Here is a 24200-nt window from a genome sequence, read left to right as displayed (position 1 = left end):
TTCCCTTTTTCTGGGAAAATGCAATGAATAAATAAATACTTACTACATTTTTAAAAAATTGTGGTTCTTTTTTCCTATACTAATTGTGGAATATTACAAGGTTTTTGTTTTTTTGTCTTGTTTTGTTTTTTTTGTGGGTCATGGGGCTTGAACTCTGTCTGGGCCTAGGCTCTGTCCCTGAGCTCTTCAGCTCAAGGCTATCAACCTACCCCTAAAGCCACAGCTCCACTTCCCTCGTGGATTATTTGGAGATAAGAGTCTCACAGTCTTTAGTGCCTGGGATTTTCTTTGAACCAGAATCCTCAGATCTCAGCCTCCTGAGTAGCTAGGATTACAGGCATGAGCCACCATGCCTGGGTACAAGGTTATTTTAAACATTCTTTTCTTCGTTTTATGTTGGGTGCTATGTTAGTAGTTTTTTTGTTTTGTTTTGTTTTTGTTTTTGTTTTTCACTTATGGACAAATAGCTCAACACAGTCCTCGATAGATTTCTAGAACCTCAGCCTCAGAGTCAAGTCCTGACCAATGTCTTTCTCCAGGTGAGAAAGCTGTCTTCTTATTTGAGTACAATCTCTGTGTGTGTGTGTGTGTGTGTGTGTGTGTGTTGCTAGGGATCTAACCCAGGGCCTTGCGCATGAATTACATCCCAGTTTTACAGTATTGTCTTGATCAGTCGTTTCCAAAGGTTATTAGCTGTTAGATCTAGATCTATTTGAGGATAATAATTACTTATGAGGAATACTTAAAAACAAAATCCCTGACAGTCCATAGTAAGTTGCGTTTTTAAAAATGGAATGTGAAGGCCAGGGGCCCATGGCTGGTGTCTATAATCCTAGCTGCTTAAGAGGCTGAGATCTGAACACTAGTCTTAAGCACAAAGAGGCCCACAGAATAACTCCCTGCCCCTAAGTTAAAGTCCCAGGACTGACAAAAAACAAAACCAATAAACAGAAAAAACACGGAATGTGGAAAGTTAATCTGCTTATTTTAATGGTCTTTAAGAAAAATATATAAAAGCTTTAATGATACTTCAAGAGCATCCAATAAAAATAGAGAGTTTTTGGTTGACAGAAACACTTATAGTGAATTGTTTCTGGGCAAAATTTCAGAAATATAATGTTTGGCAAATAGTTGTTTTTTTTTTTTAAGATAGTCAAAGCATATTTAGAAGTGTTTCAGATTCTGGGGCTATGATGGTTGATTTTAGCAGATAACTCGTAGAAGATAAATGATGAATATGTGGGTAACTCTTACTTTTGTCCATTTCCAGCTTACAAAACACTACACAGCAAAATAATGATCTGCTAGACTGCTCACCCGACCATCCAGATTCCACAATGCCTGTGCAGGCAGCTCAATGGACAGAATTTCTGTCCTGTCCAATCTGCTATAATGAATTTGATGAGAATGTGCACAAACCCATCAGTTTAGGTTGTTCACACACTGTTTGCAAGACCTGCTTGAATAAACTTCACCGAAAAGCTTGTCCTTTTGACCAGACAGCCATCAACACAGACATTGATGTACTTCCTGTCAACTTTGCACTTCTCCAGTTGGTTGGAGCCCAGGTAAGCTTTCAGTATTTTACTCATTTAGTATCTATGATGATTGTCAAACTTCCTTTATTGCAAATATGTGCAAAATGTTTAAGGATAAATGAGACATAAAAAATATTACCAATGTTCCTGCTTTTTTCATGATTATATTCTTTAAAAGAGTCTCATCAATTAGTATCATGAAATTCTTAAAACCATAAATTTTATTACAGTTATATACATTTTTTCTCAATTCTGAACTCAGAATTTATGTACATGAATTTTTTATAGATAAAACAGTTTTGAGAGATATTTTTATATATGGACATAAAAATATTTATTTATGATGGGGGAAATAAGCTTTTATTTTATTATGAAAGGGGGGGAATAAGCTTTTACCAGATGCAAACCAACTTAAAGCCCACAAAAGAAAAGTTTCTCCATTTTATTTTTTAACTTTTGTTGTATGAGAAAATAAGCTACATGTACATGTATGCCTGTTGGTGTATATAACACACAGTCAAGACTGGTGTTCTGTGGCTTATAAGCTACATGTACATGTATGCCTGTTGGTGTATATAACACACAGTCAAGACTGGTGTTCTGTGGCTTAAGCCATGCAGCATTTTGGTAGTTAATTAGGATAAGTATCTCATGGACTTGCCTATTCAGGCTGGCTGTGAACCACATATGGTCTCAGTCAGGATCCTCAGTAGCTAGTATTGCAGACATGAACCATCAGTGTCCAACAATCTCCTCATTCTTTGCCACTTCAGTAGCTGAGGTTATAGGCATGAGTCACTAGACCAAATAAACTTATATTTTTAAATTTTTTTTTTTTTTTTTTTTTTGCCAGTCCTGGGCTTGAGCTCAGGGTCTGAGCACTGGCCTTGGACTTTCTCAAGGCCAGAGCTCTACCACTTGAGCCTCAGCACCACTTCCGGCTTTTTTCTATGTATGTGGTATCGAGGAATCGAACCCGGATCTTCATGCATGCTAGGCAAGCACTTTAACCACTAGGCCAAACTCCCGGCCCCTATTTTTAAAATTTTGTTTTCATTGTTTCCCTCTAGTCTCCATAGAGTAGTACCTTTACATATATAAGAAATTTTGTTTTGTTCACTGAAAGCTCCCTAGTGCCAGACATCATTAAGTATTCTTTAAATGTAAATATTGAATGTAAATATTGAAGCACCAAATACATTGGCACTATGAAATATTCATCTTCACTTTTCCGATACAAAAATTGCATTTATTGAAGTAGAATTTTCAAAGATTTGAAAAGTAATGTCCAAAGGTCATGTAAAATTTTCCACTAAGTTTAGCATCTTTTAAAATTATACAACTATTATCAAAAATTATAATTGATGGGGCCGGGAGTTTGGCCTAGTGGTTAAAGTGCTTGCCTAGCATGCATAAAGACCTGGGTTCAATTCCTCGGTACCACATACATAGAAAAAAGTCAGAAGTGGTGCTGAGGCTCAAGTGGTAGAGCTCTAGCCTTGAGAAAATCCAAGGACAGTGCTCAGGCCCTGAGCTCAAGCCCAGGACTGGCAAAAAAAAAAAAAAAAAATTATAATTGATCTAATACTATTAACTACTTTTCTTTTTTCCCTTTCCTTAGTCTACCTCGTTGCTACTATAAAATATGTAGCCTAAGCCAGGCACTGGTAGCTCATACCTCTAATCCTAGCTACTCAGGAGGCTGATCATTCTAAGCCAGCCCAGGCATAAAAGTCTGTGAGACTCTTATCTTCAGTTAACCACTAGAACACCGGATGTGGTCCTCTGGATCAAAGTGGTAAGAACCCTAGCCTTGAGGTGAAGCGCTTAGGGACAGTACCCAGACCCAGAATTGAAGCCCTATGACTGACAAAGGAAAAAAACAATGTAGCCTACTTGGGAAAACAGTGTGGCTAGTGGTTAAATTTAAATTTACTGAATGTATATTACTAATGTGTTGTCTGTGTATTATAATAATATACTCAAGATTATTGTTAAGTATATAAATAGCAGTTGAGTGAGCTGGATGAATGTATTCTGCAAATTTCCTTTTTCTAGGTACCAGATCATCAGTCAATAAAGTTAAGTAATCTAGGTGAGAATAAACATTATGAGGTTGCAAAAAAATGTGTTGAAGATTTGGCACTCTACTTAAAACCACTAAGTGGAGGTAAAGGTAAGTTTTTAAAAAGCTTTTTTGCTGGCAAGTAAGACTTTGCAAGTGTAAATATTGGATACTTCCAGTGGTTAGGTCACATCATGGATCCTATAGTGTATTGGGGGAGATGGGTATACAAATAATAATAAGTTCTTTTAAGTACTGTGACAAAAATAGAACTTTATTTTCATTATATATGTATGAAGTAATTAGTAAATCATAAATGTAATAGTTGTTGAGTGTATCAGTCATGTATTTATTTTATTTCTGCTTAAAGACACAGACTAAATACCAGGCACTATTCTGATGCTGTGATATTTTAGTAAACTGTAGGAAAGAATATACTTTCTTTCAAATACAGCATTTATCTCTGTGAAAGGGAAACTATAATTGTTAGGTTTAAATTAAGGTAGGTTGATAGAAGAGAATGCTACTCAGGATTCAGGCAAGAAGGAAAATGTTTGCCCCTCCATGCCTGGTGGAGACATGTGGCTGGGAGCCGCATAGCCGCTTATATGGGGAGGTGTAGTAGCCACATGTGGCCACATTGGATGTGGATATCCAACTGTCCCACGGGAGGTGACCAGGGCAGTCCAGGGTATGACTTCAGGGGAAGGTGACTGATTCCAGGTGTACCAGTTACCTAGGTAAGGTAACTCAGGTACTAGACAGGGACTTGGGGCTGGGCAGGCTCCAGACCTACTTTCTAGGGGTAGACCTTACATTAATAAGGGAAATCTAAGAAAGGGAAAATATTATAAAGCTGTAACCGTTTATATATTATAATAAATGAGACAAAAATATAGTGAACAATTAGTATTAAAAAATGGTATAGTTACAGGAATCAAAATATCAAGGGGTGAATATTTGTAGAAGGCTAATAAAAAATGGAGGAAGAAACCACAGAGCAGTGACATATTCTAATGTTCAACCAACTGCCATGTTGAGAATTCATTATCAAAGTCAATTGTAGGAAGTAGGGTAATTCATAAGAGGCTGTAAGGGGCAAGGTTAGTAGCAATAGAGGTGGTGAAAAATGGTCAGTAGAGCCAGCGTATGTCTTAAGTTAATAGATTTGGAGTGGGAGAGGCAAACCAAAGTCAAGCATGTCTTCTGGTTTTTGACCTGAGTACCTGGTAGGAAAGTTGCCATCAATTTACATAATAGTGAGGGTAGACTAGGTTTAGGTAAGAAATTTGAGTTCATTTATGGTCATAGTAAATTTAAAATGTCTATTATTCATTTGGATGCTGTTGAGAAATTAGTGAATGTTAGTTTTGTGTTGAGAATGACATCTAGAAGATAGAACTTTGAGAGACATTAACAGATGATTGGTATTTAAAGCAATGAGACTGGGTGAGATCACCTAAGGAGTGAGTGTATATGAGAAATAGATAGGTCCTGGATCTCTTTAACATTAACAAGTCAAGAGGGTTTCAGCAAAAAAGATGGAAAAAAGGAACAAATAAAACTGAGGCAATAGAGTATTCTTAAAACAAATAGTTTAATACAATGACGAGTAATCATATGTGTTGAATGATGTTAGAAGACCAAATAAGGATTGAGAATTAACGGTGAATTTTGCAAAGAATAAGTAACTGCCGTACAAAAGCCCTTTTGGTTGAGATAGTTGCAAAAAGTTAATGTAATAGGTTTTAGAATTTGTGAATTAGGTTGTGGAAGCAGTGAATATAGGAAGTCTATAGGATAGCAAGGTATGGTGAACACCTGTAATCCTAGCATTAGGAGTCTAAAGCAGGAGAATTATAATTTTATTGTCAGCATGGTCTACACAGGAGTCCAGCTTGGCCTATATTTGGAGTCTTCCAGTATGTAAATAAGGGCTTCCTCAGGAAGCCAGGTATCATGGAATATAACTGTAATCCTAGCCATTAGGATGCAGAGGAAGGAAGATTACACATTCAAAGCCAGCCCAGGGCCACATAGTAAGTCCTAGATTACCGATTACCCTGGGCTATGTAATGAGACTGTTTAAAAAAAGGCTAGGGATTAAGGATATAGCTCAATGATAAGAGTGGCTGCCCATCATGGTCAAGCTCAAGGCCTTAGATTTGATTTCTGGTAAAAACAATGGAAGAGGACATGAAGAAAAGGAGGAAGGGAGGGAGAAAAGAGGAAAGAAAAAGGGAGAAAAAGGAAGAGAAGAAAAATTAGAAATAGGACAATGGTCCTAGAGGAAGAAGATAGGTAAAATAATACCATGCAAAATATCTTATGTATAATTTAAAAGAAATGAACCAGTTTTAATAATTACTTTTAAGATAAAATTTATATTTAGTCATCTTTGCATTTACCTCCAGTTGCTTTAGTAAATGTGGAGAACAGACTAAATAAATCTAGATACATAGAACCCTGTGAATACGACACCTAAATGAAACAAAGTAACTAAAAATTAGGCTTATTGCCACTGAAGAATGGTAATCAGGGCTACAATAATACTGAGGAAATAAAACTACAGTGTAATGAACTTACTAGAATTTGTGGCTTAATATGTAAATGCAGATAATTCAAATGTACTTACATTTTTTATTGTGAAACATTTGTTTCTCTTTTCTTAAAGGTGTAGCTAGTTTGAACCAGAGTGCACTGAGTCGGCCAATGCAAAGAAAACTAGTGACACTTGTAAACTGTCAACTGGTAGAGGAAGAAGGTCGTGTCAGAGCCATGAGAGCAGCCCGTTCACTTGGAGAAAGAACTGTAACAGAACTGATATTACAGCACCAGAACCCTCAGCAATTGTCTGCCAATCTGTGGGCTGCTGTTAGAGCTCGAGGATGCCAGTTTCTAGGGCCAGGTAAAATAGATTTTCATTTCAAATTTTTCATTGGTTTCATTGATTAAGGATGTCAACTTCTCATGTTTAGTAAACATCCCAGCACTTAAACTCATCAGTATTTACACATACATATATTCATATGACTAAAGGTAAAGTCAGTTTTTGTCAATCATAACATTATTGTAGGAAGTGATTTAGTACATGTTTCAGCTGTCAATAATATAGGGAATCTAACTCTAATTTTACAAATAGAAAACTGAGCTAGAAATAGGCTTAAGATAATACAAGTGAGGTAAACTTTTATTTGGGGTAAAGCAGAGAATTGGGGAAAAATAAACACAGAACTTTATTGTTTTTAATACTTAGAAAATATCCTGGACCCTAGTGGCTCATACATATAATTGTAGTTACTCAGGAGGCTGAAATCTGAGGATTGTAGTTTGAAGCCTGTCAGACAGAAAAGTCTGTGAAGGTGTGTTACAAGTGGTAGAGCCCTGTCCTTGAGTTAAAGCCACAGATAGTCATACACACAAAAAACATTTAGAAAACAAAGGGGCCAGAAGTTTGGCCCGGTGGTAGAGTGCTTGTCTAGCATGCATGAAGATCCGGGCTTGACTCCTCTGTACCACATACATAGAAAAAGCCAGAAGTGTTGCTATGGCTCAACTGGTAAGGCTCTCCCTGTGAAAAAGCCCCAAGACAGTGATCAAGCCCTGAATTCAAGCCAAAAAAAAAAGGTAAAAAAAAAGAAAAAACAAAAAAATACTAGAATTGGGGCCAGGAGCATGGCCTAATAGTAGAGTCCTTGCCTAGCACGTACAAAGACCCGGGTTTGATTCGTTGTTACCACAAACATAGAAAAGCAAGAAGTGGGCCAGGAGTGTGGCGTAGTGGTAGTGTGCTCACATAGCAGGCACAAAGCCCTGGGTTCGATTTCCCAGAACCACATACACAGAAAAAGCCGGAGGTGACACTATGGTTCAAGTGACATATAGTACTAGCTGTGAGGGAAAAAAAAGTGTCTAAGGACAATGCTCAGGCCCTGAGTTCAATCCCCAGGAGTGGCAAAAGAAGAAAGAAAGAGGGCTGGGAGTTAGCCTAGCATGCACAGAGACCTGGGTTCAATTCCTCAGTACCACATACATAGAAAAGCTGGAAGTGGTGGTATATCTCAAATGGTAGAGCTCTAGCCCTGAGGAAAAACCCAAGGACAATGTTTAGGGCCTGAGTTCAAGCCTCAGCACTTCCAAAAAGAAAAAAAATTAAAATCACCAAGGGTCAATTCTGTTATGGTTAGTGATGTCTATGTACTGTTTATGAAAAATGTTTATACCAAAGTGATGAAATATTCATCTGTATTTCTTTTCTTTGACGCATTAATGTTTCACCTCTCTGATTTAGACTATACTTTGAGTATAAGTTTATGAAGTATAAGTTTATGAAGTATGAAGTTTATGAGTATAAGTTTATAACATTGTTATAAGATGGATTCAGACAACTGGATAGGCATTTGGAAAAGGAATTGGATGCATTCTTTTTCTCATTTTTCCTTAATTGTTTGCTTAACCTGGGGCTTGAACTCAGGGCCTGGACTTGGCCCCTGAGCCTTTCTGTGATAAAGTTGCTATACCACTTGAGCTACAGCACCACCTCCAGCTTTTCCTGTTTATGTGGTACAAAGAAATCAAACCCAGGGCTCATGCATGCTAGGCAAGCACTCTACCATTAAGCCACATTCCCAACCCTGCATTCTTTATGACATCATCACTTCCTAAATTATGAATAGGTCAGGAGTACTTAGTAAGTTAATAATAACCTGGGAGTAGGGAGCATAATTTTTGCCTTGAAAATACAGAAGCAGTATGATATTTAGATATATTTAAGCATATAATATATTAATTTAAATTATTAATATTAATTACTTAACTATATTTAAACATATAATTTTGTTGAACCTTTATCACAAAAAAAATCCTTAAAGTAGGAAAACTTTCAAACTAGGAAAAATATAACTTATTACAAGGTACTTTAAAAATTCAGAAGGCTGAGCTCTATGGCTAGTGCCCATTGTAATCCATTGCTATTCAGGGTAGAGATCACAAGGATATTGGTTCAAGGCCAACCTAGGACAAAATGTTAGCGATTTTCTCTCAGCAAGTTGGACATGATGGAGCACATGTGTGATTGTGTTATATCAGAGGGATATGTGAGAGGATCATAGTCTGAGACTGACCCCAGGCAGAAACATGAGCCTGTCCAAAATATAAAGTTAAAAGAGCTGGAGTATGGCTTATATAGAGAGCTCCAAACCCCTGTATCATAAAAGACAACCCCAATTTTTTTTCAGAAGATCAAACAACTAATCTGAGTAATTGACAAAAGGTGTAGTTAGTAGTTGAGAAGTTATACAAGTGTCCTTAAAAGTGTTATATAAGCCAGGAGCTGGTAGCTCATACCTGTAATCCCAGCTACTCAGGAGGCTGAGATCTGGTTTGAACCCATCCCAATAAGCAAAGGTGGTGAGACTCTTATCTTCAATTAATCACCAGAAAATGGGAAGTGGCGCTGTGTTTCAAGTGGTAGAGTGTTAGCCTTGAGTTGAAGAGCTCAGGGACAGTGCTCAGGCCCAGAGTAAGCCCCAGGACTAACAACAGCAACAACAAAAAAAACATCCTTCAACTAAAAGGAATATACACTGAAAAATGATACTTAAATGTGATTTATTGTCTATTAAATTGGCAGAATCAAGTATTCTGTGACTGATTTGTTTGGAAGATAGGTACTTTGATATAGCAGTAATAGGAATAAAGCAAGTATATAAACAAAGAGCAATTTGACAACATCTAGCAAAATCACCTCTGCAGTTTAAATCAATTACATAATTAAATTAATGCCATACACGAAACTCTGTATTTCCCTTCTTTATTTTCCTTTTCTTTTTCTTCTTAAGTTCTCTACTGTAATACAGTATGTTTGCAAATCTACTATACTAAAGTCTGAGATAAAGAGGATCAGAGTTCTAGGCCAACTTGAGTTCAAGGACAGCCTAGGTCTCACACCAAGACTGTAGACCATATTCTTCGTCCATACACAAAAACATACAAGTAACAAACATTTAAATGAAAACCTTGTTGTCTTAAGTTTGAATTCTCAATATTAGTATAGACTCCTTTATTTTTCTCTTTCTACAACAATGATAATTTCCTAGATCTATCCTCTCAAAGTTTAGAGGCAATAAATAATCAAAGCCCACATAGACTAAGAGCTTTAACAAATACTATATTTTACTAAAACCAGATAAATATATTATTAATTCTAGTTCTAAAGTATGAATGTAAAAGATAGACCTTGGAATTCTTGTGCTTGGAAGAAAAACAAAAAGTACCAAAGACTAATGAAATCTTGTTAAAAAGACAATTAAACTGTAGTAGCTCCCACTGGACAAAATTGGAATGACTTCCCAGGCACTAGTGGTTCATGCCTGTAATCCTAACCTATTCAGAAGGCTGAGGTATGAGGATTGCAGTTCAGAGCCAGCCCGGACAGGATATGAGACTCAGCTCCAATAAACTACTCAGAAAAGGCCAGAAGTGTTGCTGTGCGTCAAAGGAGTAGACTGCTAACCTTGAGTACAAAGAGACTTGGAAAGTACCCAGGCCAAGTTCAAGCCCTAAGACTAGATGAAAAAAATAATAATAACTTAAATATCAAAACAAATGATATACTAAATCCAAGTATAATCAGTTATAAATATTTATGCATTTGGGCTGGGAGTTTGGCCTAGTGGTTAAAGTGCTTGCCTAGCATGCATGAAGACCCGGGTTCGATTCCTCGGTACCACATACATAGAAAAAAGCCGGAAGTGGTGCTGAGGCTCAAGTGGTAGAGCTCTAGCCTTAAGAAAGTCCAAGGACAGTGCTCAGGCCCTGAGCTCAAGCCCAGGACTGGCAGAAAAAAAAAAAATATGCCTTTGAAATGATAGTATAGGAAATAATTGGTTGTCTTTGCTGTTGCTAGAGGCACAAATGCAATATTTAGAAAATTAAAGCATAAGTTGAAAAAAAGCCAAACATTTTTGTCCTGCTTTTCCTTTATAAGCTATTTCAAGACAATTCTTTTGTATTGACTGAAGCTTCCTTTATAGCAGAATTCCAGCTAATGAATTTAGAAAGAAAATGATAAAATTAGAAAAACGGGGGCTGGAGCATGACCTAGTGGTAGAGTACTTGCCTAGCCTTGAGCACAGAGAGGCTCAGGGACAATGCCCAGGCTGAGTTCAAGTCCTAGGACTGGCAAAAGAAAAAAAAGTAACATAGACACAGTAATGTAATTTATAGTTCATAATTTTGCCTACTATTATTTTAAGACAACTTTTGTTTTGGTCGGTCATGGGGCTTGAACTCCTGGCCTGGGCACTATCTCTGAGCTCTTCAGCTCAAGGCTAGCACTCTACCTTTTGAGCTATAGCACCACTTTGGTTTTCTGGTGGTTAATTGGAGATAAGAAACTCACAGCTTCCTTGACCGAGCTGGTTTTGAACTACAATCCTCAGATCTCAGCCTCCTGAGTAGTTAGGATTACAAAAATGAGCCACGAGCTCTCAGCAACTTTTAATGTAAAATCTATTTGTCATGACACTTTCCAGTGTTCTTTTATTGTATTTTATTTTTGTTGATCATGGGGCTTGAACTCTGGGCCTGGGTGCCATCCCTGAGCTCTTCAGCTAAAGGCTACCACTCTACTAGTTGAGCCACAGTGCACTTCCTTCCTCCCTTACTTGTTTGTGCATTTTGAGAGAAGTTCTCCTTTGTCGCCCACATTGATCTTAAACCCACAATCTTCCTACTTCAGCCTCTTATGTGCTCAATTACAGGCATTTGCCACCATATCCGGTCTTCAGTGTACTCTTGTTTGGAACAGTTCTTCATCCTTTCTTTGCCCTCTGGGTATTGATATGCTTGAAGAACATATGCCAGTTATTTTTTCTTTTTAAATTTAAATTTGCTTGATGTTTCCTCAGATTACACTATACATCCCTAGTTGTAAAACTACGTAAGTGAAATTCATACCTTGTTGATGTGTTACATTCAGAGGCTAGTATCACTTTTTTTTTTGCCAATTATGGGCTTTAAACTTAAGGCCTGGGCACTGTCTTTGGGCTTTGGGCAAGGCTAGTGCTCTACCACTTTAGCCACAGCACCACTTCCAGCTTTTTCTATGTATGTCGTTCTGAGGAATTGAACCCCAGTCTTCGCACATGCTAAACAATTACTCTACCAGTGGGCCAAACCCAGCCCAAGGAAATATCACTTTTAAATTACAGATGAAGTGTTTTCTGACAGAGTAACCATTTTATGTATGAACCTGCTTTCTTTTACATGTTGTTATATCACTTTATTTGTATAATTACAGAAAATATATTACTAAAGTTCCTGTTGATTTGTTTTCTGTTTGGATATTTTGTAGAAAGTATATTTTCTTCTTTTTTTTTTTTTGGTGGGTTCTGGGGATTGAACTCAACCTGGGCGCTGTCTCTAAACTCTTCAGCTCAAGGCTACCGCCCTCCCCCTAGGCCTGGGAATGTCCCTGAGTTCTTTAGCTCAAGGATATCAGCGCAAAGCCACCGCCCTGCCTCTGAGCCAAGCCTCACTTCCCGTTTTTCTGGAGGTTTATTGGAGATAAGAGTCTCAGGTCCAAGTCTTTTTTTGCCCAGACTGGCTTTGAACCTTGATCTCCAGATCTCAGCCTCCTGAGTAGCTAGGATTACAGGCGTGAGTCACCACACCGAAAGTATATTTTCTTTTGACTGACTACTACTTATTTATTTATTTATTTATTTATCTATTTATTTTTTTGCCAGTCCTGGGCTTGAACTCATGGCATGAACGCTGTTCTTGGGCTTTCTCAAGGCTAGAGCTCTACCACTTGAGCCACAGCACCATTTCTGGCTTTTGTTCTATGTATATGGTACTGAGGAATCAAACCTGGGTCTTCATGCATGCTAAGCAAGTACTCTACCATTAGGCCAAATTCCCAGCCCTTGATGACTTTTTAGATAAACTACTCTCCTGTTTGTGAGATACCACTTTTTGGCTAATTAAATGTGGATTGTGGGTAATCAACCATTTTAAGGTGCTTTTGGCAGACATGCTCTGCACACTAGTGAACTCTTTTTTTTACTATTTCTAGCTATGCAAGAAGAGGCCTTGAAGTTGGTGTTGCTGGCATTAGAAGATGGTTCTGCCCTCTCAAGGAAAGTTCTGGTACTTTTTGTTGTACAAAGATTAGAACCACGATTTCCTCAGGCATCAAAAACAAGCATTGGTCATGTTGTCCAACTACTGTATAGAGCTTCTTGTTTTAAGGTAAGCACTGAGCAACCGTCTGTACATGCCTACCTATCTGTGAGACAGAGGTTTCCTAATATTTGTATTATTATCCAGTGATACCATAATACATGTTAATAAAATACATGTTTACAAAAGTAGGAATCTTTTTTCCTTCGCATTTATTCATTTTTGATACCAGTTACCTACCCGTAGGTTTCAGTAATATAGAACAGAATACAAAGATACAGCTTTGAGCTACTCATGAAGCTTACATCTGAAGATTGTGGTTCAAAGCCAACCCCGGGCACAAAAGTTCTTGAGACTCATCTCCAATTAACCACCAGAAAACCGAAGTGGAGCTGTGGCTTAAGTGGTAGTGCACTAGCTTGGGCTCAGGGACAGCACCCAGGCCCATAGTTCAAGCCCCAGTACCAATAGCAACAACAACAAAAAAGCAACAACTCAAGGATAGCACCCAGTCCCTGAATTCAAGTTCCATGACTGACCTCAAAAAAAGAAACAGTTTGAAGTTGGGTGCTGGTGGCTCATGCCTGTAATCCTAGCTACTCAAGAGGCTGAGATCTGAGGATCACTATTCAAAGCCAGCCCAGGCACTAGTCCATGAGACTCCAGTTAACCATCTCCAATTAACCATCAGAAAACCAGAAGTGGTACTGTGGCTGAAGTGGTAGAGTGCTCACCAGCCTTGAGCCAAAGAGTTCAGGGAACAGCATCCAGTCCCAGAGTTTTTCAAGCCCCATAACGACAGCATGCTTGCCTAGCATGCATGAAACCTGGGTTTGAATCCTCAGCGCCACATAAACAAAAAAGAAGTTGTACTGTGACTCACGTGAGGTAGAGTGTTAGCCTTGAGCAAAAAGTAGCCTAGGCCCCTGATTTCAAGCCCTAGAACTGCAAGAAAATAAAAGAAGTTGAATTGTAAATTTTATATGAGTAGATAAGCTTTATAATATTTTTATCTTATCCGTAGTAATTAAAATTTTTTGCTCTAGGTGAGCGCTCTACTACTTGAATGACAGTATATTCAGTGTGGGCTTTTGGTTTGGTAGCAAGAGCAAAGTATTTTTTTTTTTTTTTGCCAGTCCTGGGCTTGAGCTCAGGGCCTGAGCACTGTCCTTGGACTTTCTCTCAAGGCTAGAGCTCTACCACTTGAGCCTCAGCACCACTTCCGGCTTTTTTCTATGTATGTGGTACCAAGGAATCGAACCCGGGTCTTCATGCATGCTAGGCAAGCACTTTAACCACTAGGCCAAACTCCCGGCCCCAAGAGCAAAGTATTGTCAAATGTATTTTCATTGTCAAGTAAACCATTTTGCAGTTAAATTGACTGTGAATAGGAAAACCGCTTGTATCCTTGTAAGTTTCAGTGTAAGAATGTAGGTTGTTAGCTAAGTCTGTAGAAAGGCTCATAGACTTGAAACACAAAGACCCCTTAAACTGCTGTGAAAGTAAAATACCTAAATTAGAAATGAAAGTATGTTGAGTTTATTTTGGTCATAAGCTCCAAGAATAGAAATAGTACAGACAAAAAGATTTTCTCAGTAGACCACTCCATTTTATATTAACAAGTAATTGATAATAGATATGGGTTTAATTTATTTAACTCAACCTACTAGGCTTGGCCTCTAGCTGTCTGATAGACATAGTATTAGATTTCCTGACTTTAGGGAAGCAGCAAGTTACAGAGATTATTTATTATTCTGATGTAGTAACCTTGGTTTTCATACTTTGTATCATTGAGATTTTGAGTTTTTCCTTTCATATTGGTATTATTTTGTTTTGTGGTTTATGATTGTCATATATCCATCACCCTCAGGTTTCAGACTCTTGAGTAGCTAAGATTACAGGCATGAGCCACTTGCTCCTGGCTTGACTATGTATCTTATTAATCTAGCTTTGTACTACCAATTTTGTTTTTCTTCTTCATTTATTTATTTATTTGCCAGTCCTGGGGCTTGAACTCAGGGTAGAGGCACTGTCCTTGGGCTTTCTCAAGGCTAGCACTCTATTACTTGAGCCACAGTGCCACTTCCTACTTTTTGCTGTGCATGTGGTACTGAGGAATGGAACCCAGGGTTTTGTGTATTCTTGGCAAACACCCTATCACTAGGTCATGTTCCCAGCCTCCAAACTATTTAAAAAAAAATGTAAATCTGAGCTACGTGCTAGTGGTTCAGCTCTGTAATCCTACCTACTAAGGCTGTGATCCTGAGAATTGCAGTTCTAAGCCAGCCTGGGAAGAAAAGTCTGTGATATTCTATCTCCATTAAACTACTCAGAAAAAAGTCAGAAGTGGTGCTATGGCCCAAGTGGTAAAATGCTAGCTTTGAGCACAAAGAGGCTCAGGGACAGTGGCCAGGCCCTGAGTTCAAACCCCAGGAGTTGCAGGAAAAACAAAACAAAAAAGAAATTTGATCATATTGATTCACTACTTAAAAGAACTGAGAAGAGGGGCTGGGAGTTTGGCCTAGTGATAGAGTGCTTGCCTAGCATGCACTAAGTCCTGGATTCAATTCCTCCGTACCACATATATAGAAAAAAGCTGGAAGTGCTGCTATGGCTCAAGTAGTAGAGCTCTAGCCTTGATAAAGTCCAAGGATAGCTCTCAGGCCCTGAATATAAGCCCTAGGACTGGCAAAAAAAGAGAGAAAGAGACAGAGACAGAGAGAGAACACTGAGAAGCTTTTCATTCCCTTTAGGATAGTGTCTAAATTTTATACCATAATATATAAAGCCCTCTATGATTTTTTTCTAGCTCTTTATCTTTCATATATCTGTTTCATTACTCACTGTTCTTTCTAGAATTATTCCTCATTCTTCTTTACTTCAGAACTTGTATAACTTAACATTTTCTGAAATTTTTTCGCTCTACTTAATCAGTTAGATTTAATTGCCTGTTCTCTGTATTGCCTTAAAGTAGCACTTTATAATTTTTTATTTTTGAGTCTCTTCCCTTTTACCTGCTGATGAACTCATTGAAGACAATGACTATATTTAATTATAAAGTTCTGTTTTATTCCAAAAATGGTTTGTGATAAGGACATTATCTTATTTTTCTAATTTGTAATATTTGATATATAGTGTGCCTTATCACTCCCCTTAAAAAGTAAATTAGATGGCTCACGTCTGTAATCCTGGCTACTTAGGAGGATGAGATCTGAGGATCATGGTTCAAAGCCAGCTCTGAGCACTAAAGTATGAGACTCCTATCTTCAATTAATCACTAGAAAACCAGAAGTAAGCATTGTGGCTCAAGGGGTAGGGCTGTAGCCTTGAGTGGAAGAGCTCAGGGGCAACTCCTAGCCAGGCCCAGAGTTCAAGTTCCACAACAGACCCCCTCTCCCCCCCAAAAAAGTAAATTAATTGAGGAATCGAGGGGAGACACAGAACAATTTTGATCAGTTTTTATTCTTTTCTAACTTTTTAGGTTACCAAAAGGGATGAAGATTCTTCCCTGATGCAGCTAAAGGAGGAATTTCGGAGTTATGAGGCATTGCGCAGAGAACATGATGCCCAAATTGTTCACATTGCCATGGAAGCAGGGCTCCGTATTTCACCTGAGCAGTGGTCTTCACTTCTGTATGGTGACTTGGCTCATAAATCACACATGCAGTCTATCATTGATAAGGTTTGTAAATTTAGAAATATTATGCTGTTTCTTTTACATATTGGAATACAGATGTTCCCTTACTTAACATCTAAATATACTCAGTGAAGTTGAAAATCCATTCAATAATCATAACCTACTCAGCATCATAGCTTATTATTGTAACACTGGAGGGTTTTTTTGTCTGCCTCATGGTCATGTGGCTGCTAGCTGTTGATCACTGCCATTGCCCAGCATTGTGAAAGAATATCATAATGTCTATAAATTCCACTCCACTGCATGTGTATTGCTGTCACATAATTATAAAGTTGGAAACTTTTTTTATTTTTTTTGTCGGAAGTGGGGCTTGAACTCTGGGCCTGGGCGCTGTCCCTGAGCTCTTCAGTTCAAGGATACCACCCTACCCCTTGAACCACAGCACCACTTCCAGTTTTCTAGTGGTTGATTGGAGATGAGAGTCTCATGGACTTCAGTGCACAGGCTGGCTTTGAACCAAAATCCTCAGATCTCAGCCTCCTGAGTAGCTACCGCCCCCAGCTCAAAGTTGGAAACTCTTTTAAGTTAAACCATTGTTAAATCAAGGAATATATATATGCTCTAAAAGGAGAAATCTGTGTTTTTAGATGCCAAATTTTTCCAATATTTTCCTTTTTTTTTTTTTTTTTTTGCCAGTCCTGGGCTTGAGCTCAGGGCCTGAGCACTGTCCTTGGATCTTCTCAAGGCTAGAGCTCTACCACTTGAGCCTCAGCACCACTTCCGGCTTTTTTTCTATGTATGTGGTACCGAGGAATCGAACCCGGGTCTTCATGCTTGCTAGGCAAGCACTTTAACCACTAGGCCAAACTCCCGGCCCCCCAATATTTTTCTTTTTATTTTGTAACTTTGAAAATAAAATACTAGAAAATAGTAGGGAAACAAATACAGGTTATTAGCATAAATGTAGCTAGGCTTACAAAAATGTCAACTTTGTCTACAGTCAGGCCTCAGAAAGTTACTATCTTTTTTCTATGTGTCTAATGATGAGTTTCATAGGGCAGATTCTGAGATGAAAATTGAATTCATCATTGAAACTCCAACTATGAAATCTGAAGACACTTAAAGGCCTATTTAAGTACTGATCAATGTGAAGCATTTGAATATGTGAGTTATAAAAATCAGAGTAAAATAACCAATCTCCCTTCTGTTTGTTAGCTGCAATCTCCAGAGTCATTTGCAAAGAGTGTCCAGGAATTGACAATTGTCTTGCAACGAACAGGTGACCCTGCTAATTTAAATAGACTGAGGCCTCATTTAGAACTTCTCGCAAATATAGACCCTAATCCAGGTATGTGGTAAAATTAATTCTCAAATACTTAAACTTTGTCTATCTTTGAGGTAAATAACACAAGAGAATTATTGCTAACACCTTGTCTGCTTCCCTCCCATCCCCTTGGTGCTTAATTTTAGATGCTGTTTCACCAACTTGGGAGCAGCTAGAAAATGCAATGGTAGCTGTTAAAACAGTAGTTCATGGTCTTGTAGACTTCATACAGAATTATAGTAGAAAAGGCCATGAGACACCTCAGGTAAGTTTATTTGTTAGAGCTTCATACTGAACATCACAACATTGTGTTCAATTACTGTGCTGCTTATGTGGCTTATATCTAATAAAACTATTTTTCATTTCATTGTGAGTGTATGTGAAAAGAGAGAGAGAGAGACAGAGAGAGAGAGAGAGAGAGAGAGAGAGAGAGAGAGAGAGAGAGAGAGAGAGAGAGAGAGAGAGGGAGGCAGGCGCTAAGACATCAAAACTAGGGCTTTAAGGCAATGGCTCGCACCTGTAATCCTAGCTACTCAGGAGGCTGAGATCTGAGGATCTCTTTTCACAAGAGAACCTGAGACTCCAATTAACCTTTAGAAAATGGGAAGTGGGGCTTGGCTCAAGGGTAGGGCAATAACCTTGAGCTGAAGAGCACCAGGACAATGCCCAGGCCCAGGGGAGGGCAGTAGCCTTGAGCTGTAGAACTCAGGGACTGTGTCCAGGCTGAGTTTAGGCCCATGACCCACTAAATAAATAAATAAATAAATAAATAAATAAATAAATAAATAAGAAGTGTACAGCCTACAAAATTAAAGAATGTAAGGGTTGAAGTAGGTTGGAAGAGATGTGTGAGAATGCTGACAGGAATGACATTGATCAACATGCATGATATTCATAAATTTTGTTAAATAATAACTTTCTACAACCACTTAAAGATAATAATTTTAAAAACAAAGCTCTATACATGCTAGGCTAGGTCTCTGAAACTGAGTTACCCTTCTAACCCTCTTATCACCAGCCCCTTTTATTGATTGTCTCTGATCTTTGGGGAGAAACTCCATTTTCAGTACAGCATTACCATTTTGTAGTACAAAGAATTTAAACAATCTCGGATTTGAATTTACTGAATTATAAAACTGTTTGGACCAACTACTATTCATTATTTTCATACTTTATTCAGTTCTTTTTACTTTAGATATGTTTTTCCTGTTAGTATCTCCAAAATGCATTTCTTTTTATAAAATGTATAGAATTTGAATTTTCCAAATATTTCCAGTGCACTTTAGAGAAAGTCAAAATATCCTTTGTTTTAATGATAAATTCCACTTATTCATTTGTTACAGGCCACTTTGCATGTGTAGTATTTTACATATTTTATTTCTAATAGAGCAGCCTGCAAGGTAATGGCTCTCAAGCTGCAACTTAAATAAGTTAAATAACATATGTAAGGTTATGCCAACAGTAACTGACAAAGTTGACCTGCTCTCTTACCTTTTCGCTCTTCTACTTTATTAGAAGACATTACCACATTCATCTCTCAGCTGAATATTAAATGCTTTCATATTACTGAGGTCACAAAACAAGAATGACACCTTTGATTTTGATGCAAAATTATAAATGTTGTGATGAATTGATCTCTTTTGCCTCAAATAGTGTAGCAAAACAAACTTCTTCCTACATCCATAAATAGGACTTTGTTTCCTTGCTAACTAATGAATTAATGCTTTCACTTTCAAGGAAATTGTAACCTAAATTTTCTGGAAAAGTTTAAGTGAGCAAAGCTTACGGATTTCTTAAATGCTATTTAACTTATTTAATTTAACCATAATTTTAGGTAGCAATAAATTAGAAAAATGTCTTTTCTAGAATTGTGTTGTCTGAAAAATAGACATATTCTTTGAACTAGTTTCAGGTGGTTTTTATAATACTCCCTATTAGACTGCAGAATGCAACAGGAAACAATGGACTGATAGTTGTTTTCATCGTAAGAATTATTTGTCTAATGTGAAAAAAATAATTGTGATTATTATAAATTCTGGGGTTCCTAGAGTGAATAGCTATAATCTTTGCTTTTCACACACATTGAATACTTTCCTTTATGTAGCCTCAGCCAAACAGCAAATATAAGACTAGCATGTGCCGAGATTTGCGTCAGCAAGGTGGTTGTCCACGAGGAACAAATTGTACATTTGCCCATTCTCAGGAAGAGCTTGAAAAGTAAGTCTTGAGAATTCTTTCATTTGATTTTGATTCCTGGTTATTGTGAGACTCATATAGACTTCAGTTTCTGGTGTTTTCAAAGATATAAATAAGTTTACCTTCTAGATTCTTTACATTGTAAAATCACTTTTTCTTTGGAAATTTAAGATTAATGTGGTTAGAATATTAATATGATAAGTGATTTAGAACCTATTTATGGATCATGTGTTAGCACCATTTTTTAGCTGGAATCCATATTTCTGCTACCTGTATAGAAAGAAAATATTCTTATTTTCTTTTATCTTCCTAGCTTAGGTCAATTAAAGATATTAGCAAAATATTAGGTAGTTTTTGGTCTTCTAATACTTTTTTCCTTGTTTTTTGTTTTTTGTTTTTTTTTTTTGTCATGGACTTGAACTCTGGGCCTAGGCTTTTCCCAGAGCTCTTCAGCTCAAGGCTACTTCCCTACCTACCCCTTGAACCACAGCACCACTTCCAGTTTTCTGGTGGTTAATTGAAGATAGGAGTTTCACAGATTTTAGTGCCAGGGCTGGCTTTGAACTGTGATCCTCAGATCTCATTCTCCTGAGTAGCTAGGATTATAGGCATGAGCCTGAATAGCTCCAAGTTCTATGTTCTTTTACTTCAGACATAAAGTAAATAGACGTAAACTGTACTATTTATGTTCAATTAACCAAAACTTTGTTTATTAGAACTTCATCCAAAGAAATAATCCTCATCTTTGTTTCTGCTAGACAACCGACAGTTCTTAGTGGCATCTCTAATTTGTATTTAGATACTTTACAGCTAAACTAATTTTCTACTCACATACTTCTTTCTTCCACTTTTTTTCGGGCTATTCTGTTCAACCAGTTATTCAAGCCATGTAATAATAATCTTCTTTGTAAGTTATGTTCAATTTTCTCCTGATTAAGCTCTGCCTATTGAGCTTTCTATATGTTTCTCAACTTTTTCCATCCATGTAGTACAGGCTATCAACTCCTTTGTGTGTGTATGTGTGTGTGTGTGCGTGTGTGTGTGTGTGTGTGTGTGTGTGTGTGTGTGTGTGTGTGTAGGTCCTGGGGCTTAAGCTTTTTTCCTCAAGACTAAAACACTGCCTGTTGAGCCACAGTTCCACTTCTGTCTTTTAGTGGTTAATGGGAGATGGGTGTCTGACTTTCCTGCCTGACTGTCTTCGAATGGTGGTCTTTCTAAGTAGCTAGACTTAACAGGCCTTAGCTGCTGGTACCCAGCTCTCAACCGTACAGATGATCCCTAACTTACGTCTGATGTTACCCACCTTCTTTGTCTTTTCCTACAAATCTGTGAATGTGCAGATCTATGTATATTACTTCTCTATACCTGTGTTTGATAGTTTCTTTTTCCCATGTAAAGTTACAAAATCTGAGTTGTGGCCTATAAATTCCCAGTGTTTTCTAATGTATGTCTTAGCTCACAACACATCTTAATTATACTCTATACACAACCCATACCAATCTTTTGTAAGTTCCTAGTATGCACCATGCTCCTACATCCCTCAGATCTTTCATTTATTGCTATTCCTTCTAGCCTTCTCTTGGGAACTTTTCCTTTACTTTTTGTATCTCACTTCTTCAAAGTGATCTCTTCTCTGCTTCATACTAATTAGTTGTTGCTTAGTTATTTATCACAATTTTAAGTAATTAAAATGATCTGTTTCTTATGTTGACAGAATTTTCCATGAAGTCCAAATAATAAATATCTTTGGCCTTATGGAAAATGCAATTTCTGTTATAAACATTCTACTCTGCCATTGTTGCCAGAAAAATCAGACATAGACAATGTATAGGTCAGGCATGGTTATAAATTTTATTTAGAAAAATAAGTTCAGGGGCCGGGAGTTTGGCCTAGTGGTTAAAGTGCTCGCCTAGCATGCATGAAGACCCGGGTTCGATTCCTCAGTACCACATACATAGAAAAAAAGCCAGAAGTGGTGCTGAGGCTCAAGTGGTAGAGCTCTAGCCTTGAGAATGTCCAAGGACAGTGCTCAGGCCCTGAGCTCAAGCCCAGGACAGGCAAAAAAAAAAAAAAAAAAAAAAAGAAAAGTAAGTTCAAGGTCCAGGACTGGCAAAAAAAAAAAAAAAAGATTGTGCTTGTTCATTTGTTAGTTCTAAGGCAGGCAGATTCAGTTGACTATTATATGACTTTCTTCCACTTTTCTTTCCTCTTGTACATGTTGTTCCCTTTATCTTGTGTGTTTTTTTCTCTTCTTTATTTGGAGAGTGGTTTCTAATCATACTTAGGTATTATCCCTCTGTAGTCTTCCCTGATTTGCTCAGGCAGTGTTAGTTATTTCCTTCACTTTGTTGCCGTAGCCCTTGCCCCAGTCCATTATATGCTGCTACAAGAGCAGAATTTCACAGACTAGGTAATTTACAATGAAAATTCGTTTGGCTCACAGTTCTAGAAGCTGCGAAGTCCAAGACTGAAGGAAAAAAGAATACATATACAAGAAAATGAAAAGAAAGGAGAAGATTATAGCCAGACAGTTTATCTGCCTCCATACATTTAAAAACTGTTTTAAGGCTGGGAGCCTGGCCCAGTGGTAGAGTGCTCGCCTTTCAGGCAGGAAGCCCTTGGTTCGATTCCTCGATACCACATACACAGAAACAGCTGGAAATAGTATTGTTATGGCTCAAGTGATAGAGTGCTAGCCTTAAGAAAATCCAAGTCCCAGGACTGGCAAAAACAAAAAACAAAACAAAGTATTTTAATACGTTTTATTATATCTTCTTTTTTGTTGTTGTGTTTTATTTTATTTTTTGTTTTTGTCGTGATTCTTGAACTCTGGGCTTGGGTGTGATCCCTGAGCTCTTCAGCTAAGGGCTACAGCTCTACATCTTGAGCCATAGTTCACTTCTCATTTTCTGGTAGTTAATTGGACATAAGAGTCTCAGGGACTTTTTAGTGCCCAGGGCTGGCTTTGAACTGCAACCCTCAGATCTTAGCCTCCTGAGTAGTTAGGATTACAGGCATGAGCCACAGTACTCAGCTCATATTTTTATATGAAGTACTTTGATCATCTTGCTCTTGCTAGCTCTCTTCATGTCCTCTTCCCTTCCCCCCACTGGTTCCCACACGTGTACAGCCCACCTTTCTGCTTCCCCCCCCCTTGTTTTTTTTTTAATGCCAGTTGGTCCTGAGGCTTGGGTTTTGGGCATTTCGTTGGCCTTGATCTTTTGTGCTCAAGGCTAGTAGTATTCTACCACTTGAGTCAAGGCTCCACTTCCAACTTTTTTTTTTTTTTTTTTTTTGTGGTTTGGTGGAGATAAAAGTCTGCCTTATGTTCCAGATACAGCAAGGAACATAGAAAGGCAAAATCCCTGTTGACACAGCACTCTCACTGAACAGAGGTGAACATAAAGCAAATAGAAAGCATATCTGGTGGTGATAGATTCTGGGAAGAAAATATAACACGGGAAACAAAAAAATGATTGGAGAATGGAAAATATATTAGGTGGGATATTCAGTGTAGGACAGTAAAATGACATTTAAGGAGATACCTGCATTAAGTGGTAGTACATAAGAAAGATAATTATAGGAAAAAAGTTGTTGAGAAGAAAGATAAGTAGAGAAATTATCCTAGGCACTAGAGTGGGGAAGTTAGTGGAATTGGTGATAGAAAGATAATTCTCTGATTGTATTTTCTCTGTTAAATGGGAGGCTGTATCATCAGCTCAGGAGGTATGGGGTTGGGGGCAAGTAGGCCTGGAGATTGGAAGGGAAAGGGATGGGGAAAGCTGGGAAAATTAACTTAGTTCTGAAATATATTAATGAATTGGTTAGCCATTTAAAATAATTGTTCATAATTTTGAAAAAAAAATAAGTCTATATGTAGCATGGTTTGTAACATTTTCCTCAGTTAGCATTTACCCGCTTGGGGATAGAACTAAGTGATATATTGTGTTGGAATTTCATCAAATGAGTTTTGAGGGGAATGAGACCAGTTACGATTTTTACAAAGGAGATACTAATGATGGAGAGTAGATTCTTAAGACAAGAGAGGGAATTAAAGTACTTGAGAGAGCTCATGAATAATTTAAGAAACATGGAGGCCAGGAGTATGGCTTAGTGTTAGAGTGCTTGCCTGGCATTCACAAAACCCTAGGTTTGATTCCTCAGTACCACATACCCCTAAAATGCTGGAACTGATGCTGTGGCTCAAGTGGCAGAGGGCTAGTTTGTGCAGTAGTGCTCAAGGATAGTGCTTAG

At 37.8% G+C, this 24200-nt stretch overlaps 1 protein-coding gene and 1 non-coding gene across 3 annotated transcripts in view; both read left to right on the top strand.

Annotated features, from left to right (window-relative positions):
• The window catches only part of Rc3h2 (ring finger and CCCH-type domains 2), a 57437-nt gene that overhangs the window by 8747 nt on the left and 24490 nt on the right, over window positions 1-24200 (top strand). For both annotated transcript variants that reach the window (XM_090330587.1, XM_090330588.1), the window contains exons 2-9: window positions 1271-1568; window positions 3597-3714; window positions 6278-6511; window positions 12683-12858; window positions 16271-16471; window positions 17642-17774; window positions 17897-18015; window positions 19855-19967. In XM_090330587.1, the coding sequence (XP_090186713.1) occupies window positions 1338-1568; window positions 3597-3714; window positions 6278-6511; window positions 12683-12858; window positions 16271-16471; window positions 17642-17774; window positions 17897-18015; window positions 19855-19967 (1325 nt within the window). In that variant the 5' untranslated portion in view covers window positions 1271-1337. The remainder of the gene's footprint in view (window positions 1-1270; window positions 1569-3596; window positions 3715-6277; window positions 6512-12682; window positions 12859-16270; window positions 16472-17641; window positions 17775-17896; window positions 18016-19854; window positions 19968-24200) is intronic.
• Window positions 17445-17555, top strand: LOC150065931 (small nucleolar RNA SNORD90). Its single transcript, XR_016535048.1, has one exon. It is a non-coding gene; the product is annotated as a small nucleolar RNA SNORD90 (small nucleolar RNA).

The sequence above is a fragment of the Megascapheus bottae genome, chromosome 3 (genome assembly GCF_031878675.1).
Source record: "Megascapheus bottae isolate mThoBot1 chromosome 3, mThoBot2.hap1, whole genome shotgun sequence".
Lineage (NCBI taxonomy): Eukaryota > Metazoa > Chordata > Mammalia > Rodentia > Geomyidae > Megascapheus > Megascapheus bottae.
Note: the sequence above shows the minus strand (reverse complement) of the source record. Positions and strands in the feature narration are given on the sequence as shown.